We start from the raw sequence: 6,000 nt of genomic DNA, 5'->3' as shown, positions 1-6,000 counted from the left end.
AGTCTGTCAGCTCTGCTTTTCTCCGCGCTCTCCAGAACAATAGCTGGATTGGCCGTATGTGTGACACGTAGACCACACACCCCTAATAGTGACTGACAGCACTAAGGGCTGGAAGCAGCTTGTACACACACACACACACACACACACACACACACACACACACACACACACACACACACACACACACACACACACACACACACACACACACACACACACACACACACACACACACACACACACACACACACACACACACACACTGTAGAGTACATACACCTGAGGATACAATGGGTGTGCGTGATTGGTGAGGGTTTCAGTCACTTTGTATATGTGTGTTTTATGAATGTGTGTGAGTGTGTTTGCGCTCATTCATGCATGTGAGCCCCAGCGTATGTTCTGTTGAAAGTGTTCAGCTGTCTCCTTGTAACCTAACTGTTCCATGTCCCAGAATCAAATGTCTGCTTCGCCGTGCCTCGAAAACAAAGGAAAAATGTAAGAGAATTGTAGTCTGCTAAACATTTAAATGTATTTGTCATACTGTACTATGAAAATGTAGAAAAAGTTACTCGACTGGAAGTAGAGTATGCATTGTACCTGCACGTCACGACCTTGTCATTGTATTGCATTAACACTCAAAACTAAATCACATTAAAACTCATTCTATGTGGCTTCAAGTATTACAAGTGTATTTAAATAATAGTACTGGGAAGGAAGGGTAAGAAGGAATTTTTAGATAGTTACAGTATAGATGGGTTAGGTATTTGTTTGTTGAAAAGTGAATTGATTTTCAAGACTTACTTAAGAGTGTTATATAGGTTTGAAACGCCTCGATTGGACTCCTTTGTTTACTTCCCATAACATAGTGACATCACTATATAAAACTCCCGCTTCTATTGGCTAGCGATCCAACACATTGTACGTGATAGGCTTAGGGGCGGGACATCATTAACCGTTTGACCAATCACACCAGAGCCGGCCAGTGAAAAGAGATAAACACCACTTTGAAGCTTGTGTTTACCAGAGACGTTTTCACAAGTTTCTTCGAGTCATTCAGCATGAAAAAGGCGTAGACTATATCTTAATTATTCGACTTATCCACTAAGATGGGGCAGCCATAGTACAACCATGGGAAATGCAGACATGTGTTTTAACCTGGAAATACTAGCAAGACATTTTCTCTGTCTCTGAAAATATAATCTCTGAAAGCTCAGAATTTATATTAATCTTGTGTCAAGGCTCGTTTTATGTCCACTGTTCCGTTTCTTTACTCTGTTAGTAAAGATAATCATGTGAAAAGCATGACATGTATAGCACAAAACAGCTTCACTTGACTAACATAGTGGAACCAAAGGGACAGTAAAAAGGCTGGAACAACACAAGTTAACCAATTAAGCACGGGTGAGTCCGAGGCATTCCCCACATGTAGTAAAAAGTATTACTTTGAGCTTCTTTTCTCTTTGTCCCCACCATCAAAGCTATAAGGTAGACTATCACTGTTAACAGAGGTTTCCATCATGTCAGACTGGAACAGAGTAATAGTGTAAAGCAGAGTTTGGAGAATAATAACAACTGGAATCACCTGTTGTATCTGTAATGGAATTAGTCGCAGTCATATGATAACGTTATCTTTTAAATGTTTATCTGTGTTGTAATGTAGGGTTAATGCAAGTACACACAATCCCTAAATCACACACAGCTGCTGATTATATTGTACAGCTCACTTACAGTATAAGGTACCCTCATCACCCCTTTAAAGTACTTTACTTTAAATAGGACACATCGAAAATAAGGGGCAATATTGTTGAAACATTTAACATCTTAAAGGGGCCCTATTTTATTTGTATCCAGCGTTCCTTTTCCTGTTGTGTTATGTCGGTTCATGCCAAAGCAAGTTTATCTAATTTGTTTGATTTAACTTTAAAAAAAATCAGTTATTAAGTGTGAAAGATCATTTTTTTAATTAGCCATGTGGTATAAAAGTTTAAAGACAGAGAAAATTGAAAAGACAGGAACGACATAAAGAGCTTGTTAAATATAATTCTCTTTAGTCCATCTCATATTGATTAATTTGCTTTGTGTTGCATAATAGAGTGCATGAGGGCTTGCTGGTCTTATCACCCTGAAGTGTGTCTACATGATCTGTCAACGTTGTCTGAGTGAGTGAAAACCAAGAGAGAGGGAGAGATGGACTTGACGAAGGGGGCAGCGCTCATGTGTGATGAGCCCTATGGTCAAATGGCCCCTCCCCTTCTCTCTCTCTCTCTCTCTCTCACACACACACACTCTCACAGACACACACACACTGAGCAAAAAGAGAATGAGGCTCTGCTGCTGGCCCTTTAAGAGCTGAGCCTAGATCTCACAGCTTACAGCGAGGGAGGGAGAAGAGGAGGGACAGAGGCAGGCAGAGAGAGAGAGTGAGGGAGGGTGTAAGGCTGAAAGTGTGAGTAGAGAGACAGAGAGGAACACAGAGAGAGAGAGAGAGCGAGAGAGAGAATCAGCAGTGTGTGTGAGAGGTTGAAGGATCACTTCTATCCCGTCTTGTTTTGGGGAGACTAACCTTGTTCATCTGAGCATTGTGGGACTGTTTTATGTTGTTGTTGACGAGAGCGACGGACCCTCACTCCAGCATGCTCACTGAGCCTGAGCTACCTCAGGAGTGTAACAGGTACGTGCCGCTTTCTCACACACACGCACACGCTCAAACATTGAGATGACAGAGACCAGGGACAGCACGGAGAAGGGCAGAGATAAGAGAGGGCAGGGAGGAGAGGAGAAGAAAGTGTGTGTGTGAAGGGAAGACTGTGAGTAAAGCATGGGAAGAGTCTCAGCGAGTCGGCTGAGTTTGAGACTGGAGAGTGTGTGTGTGTGTGTGTGTGTGTGACAGTCACTGATGGTAAATGGAGAGTTGATGATTGACTCCTTTTCTTTTGGGAGAGTGTGTGTGTCCGTGCAAGTGTGTCCCAGAAGTAACATAACTGTCCCTCTTTTCCTCCTCCGTCACTCCTTACTGAAGTTGTGTTCAATTCCTCCATGGACAAACTGATAAAAAAAAACTGCGCGTATGTTTGTATGAGGAAGAGTGAGGAAGAGTGAAAAAGAGACAGAGATGTTTGTGTCAAAGTCAGAATGTGTGATCCCCTCCTCTCATCTCCACTGCTCACCACAACTTTATTAACTTCTGCTTTCTCAGCTTTAGGACGTGTCTTTCTGTAACAGCCTATTTAGATAAAGGAGCTATCAACAAGTCCACATTATATAGATACATACTTTGTTTCCAAATAATTTAAAACACTTGTAAATTAATAACTTGTTCTATCCGAATGTGAAATGTTTACACGCTGCTCTCCTGCTCAGCCCCGTCTTTTGATATATACTTATTTATGATTAATTTTTCCACTTAATCCAAATTCAACACATGCAAACGCTCGGTAATCCTATTGTCAATCTGCATGGTGTTGTTGTTTTTTCGACTTCTTGCCTTATGCTAATGTTAATCTCACTGTGCCCCTCTGATGTTTGTGCGGGCCTGCTTCATTTAGAGGTGCGAAGCCTCTTGCCCTTTCCCGACACTGTCAACACAAGTGGCTTTTGCCTGTGGAATAATGGCTGTTTGATGCTAATGCTGCGAGAGACAGATTATGTTATAATACCCGGCGTTTTATTACTAACACACAACACACACCTCTCCCCTTCCCCTGCTTGACTTTTATTGCATTAAAGTAGCGCTCTGTTTTTCCCCGATGAAACTAATCTTTGTTCCGAGATAAACTGGGGTCGGAGGGGTTAGGGGGGGGGGATTTCAGGGGCCCCCTTGAATTAAGAACACATTTAGATGAGGCAAAAATGTGTTTTTAATAAACCATTCAATCCGGCAAAGTGGTTGAGGAGAGAGAAAAAAAAGATAACAACAGCTAGGAGGAATTACAAATTTAAGGGATTACACAGAAAAGCAGAATGTATGGAGATAAATGCAGGGATTACAATGACTTAGGAGGAGAGCGCTTAAAAGTCTTGCTTTCCAGTAATGCACTCCATCACTGTGGCTGTGGCCGAGAGTGTGTGTATATGTGTGTGTGTATGCATTCGTACGTGGATGTATGTGTATGAGCAGGAGAGGGGTATCTTCCATTCCGTGAGTGTGTGTGTGTGTTTCCTGTGTGTGTGTGTGTGTGTGTCGATCACTAGTCTCTCTGCGGAGCGAAGTGTGTGTGAGCTGCCAGTGTGTGTGCTCTCCAGGCTCGGTGGTCGCGATGCTCTCGGTTCCTGCGTCTCTGTAAGTGTCCGCTCCTTCACTCATGCTTCTACTTCATCTTCTCATCCAACTTCCTCTTTCTCTCGTCTTAACGCTTCTTTCCCTTTTTCTTCTTCTTCTTCTTCTTCTTAAATCATTTTGTTGTTAAAAATTCCCTTTGAGTTTTGATTTGACGGAGAAGACTTTGTCTGAGTTTCTTGAAGTTGGTTTGTAGGAAATATGTGTTCTTCTAGAGATTAGAATTCACTCCTGAAATGTAGTTTTATTTTGTAATTGCTGCTACGCTAAGGCTTGCAAAGAGATCATTTTTATTCTCCTTTTATTTAAGCCCACAAAAGTCTTGAAATATTTTCATCTCCGCTTGTTCAGCTGCTTAAAATCGACTTCATGCTTCGACAAAGCGAGAATCCACTGTAATTTATATTATTTTCTAATTTTACATTTGAATGATGTCTTGATTCGAACACATTTGTTGGATCTCCGAGCGCTCGGCTGTGTATCAACATTTCCAGTGGAAGCTGAAAATAGTGGAAACAGACTGCCTTCGCTTACACGGCCTCATCTGTTCGTGCAGACAGAACAGAAATATACACATAGGGAGAAACGCAGAGAAGCCAAAGCAATGAAACAGAAAAGGGACATATGAAGGAGCTTGAGTGGCAGCGAGGATGGAGACACGAAGGGCACGATGTAGTCAAACTGACACATTCCTCCCTGATGAAAAGAAGAAGAAACAGGGTTACAGGAAAGTGAGAGTGAATAAGAGGGGAGGCATAAGGGGGATGTTGGGGGGTTTAGGAGGAGGGAGGAGAGGAAGAGGTCTCTGTCGATGTGGATTTTCACACCCCTCCATTTGTCCCCTCCGTTTATTGGGGTGTTTGCGTGTGTGTCAGTGGTTGTGTCAACACTTAGAACGGTTTAGGCTGGACAAACTCAGATGAGATCTGACATTACTGCGTCGCACTCAGCAACAAGGCGGCATCACCACCCGAAGGATTTTACCTCATTTAATTAAGACAAACTGTATTCTTTAAATTGCCATCGGTAAATCAGATTTATTTTCAGCGGTGGAAGGTAAATTACATGTTGTCAATTACTGTACTTTAGTTGGATTTTGAGATACATTACTTAAGAATGTCCATCTCCTCAGTATGTATTTGTTTCAACTGCCTGTATTATGTAGCTATAATTATTTGCTAAATCAACTTGATCTATTCTCAATAATCTATAAAAATAAGATTTATCATTTTAGATTTAACTGCCCATCAAAATACAAAGTAGTTAAAAATTGTCTCCACAAAATGCAGCGTACACATTATTGCCCACGTATTAATATTCAGTTATTAAAACACCTTAAGTACAGCATTTTGTGAATAATGGCATACTTTTACTTGTGTTATTGTTTAGAATATTGTGCTGAAGATCGTTTTACAAAAGTAACAATTTTCCCTCAAGATGGTGACTTGTAATTGACATTTGTTTTATTTTTGACGTGTGTTTGCAACTTTAACTAAGTTTCTACCACTGCTGTTTATTCCTACTTATTTGAGTTATTATAGATTGTTCATTTTAGAGTTATGGTCAGTTTAAGAGGAAAAATCTGGTGACTTGTGATAAAAACGTATTTCTAATTTAAGTGAGCAGTGCGGCTTCCAGTGTTTCTCTGTTCTTCATTTAAATTAAAGTGGTGTGTGGTGTGTGTGTGTGTGTGTTCGCAAAAAGAGAGAATGTGTGTGTCCGCG

The 6,000-nt window shown here is 41.1% G+C and overlaps 1 protein-coding gene across 1 annotated transcript in view; it reads left to right on the top strand.

Annotated features, from left to right (window-relative positions):
* Nucleotides 1–2,400: 2,400 nt before the first annotated feature.
* Nucleotides 2,401–6,000, top strand: part of sox5 (SRY-box transcription factor 5) — an 80,722-nt gene continuing 77,122 nt past the window's right edge. Inside the window, 1 exon segment of the mRNA XM_034131479.1 lies at nucleotides 2,401–2,671. Coding sequence (XP_033987370.1) covers nucleotides 2,595–2,671 — 77 coding nt within the window. The 5' untranslated portion in view covers nucleotides 2,401–2,594.

Source organism: Trematomus bernacchii, unplaced genomic scaffold (genome assembly GCF_902827165.1).
Source record: "Trematomus bernacchii unplaced genomic scaffold, fTreBer1.1, whole genome shotgun sequence".
NCBI lineage: Eukaryota > Metazoa > Chordata > Actinopteri > Perciformes > Nototheniidae > Trematomus > Trematomus bernacchii.
The sequence above is the reverse complement of the archived record's forward strand: the minus strand, read 5'-3'. Positions and strand labels throughout refer to the sequence as shown.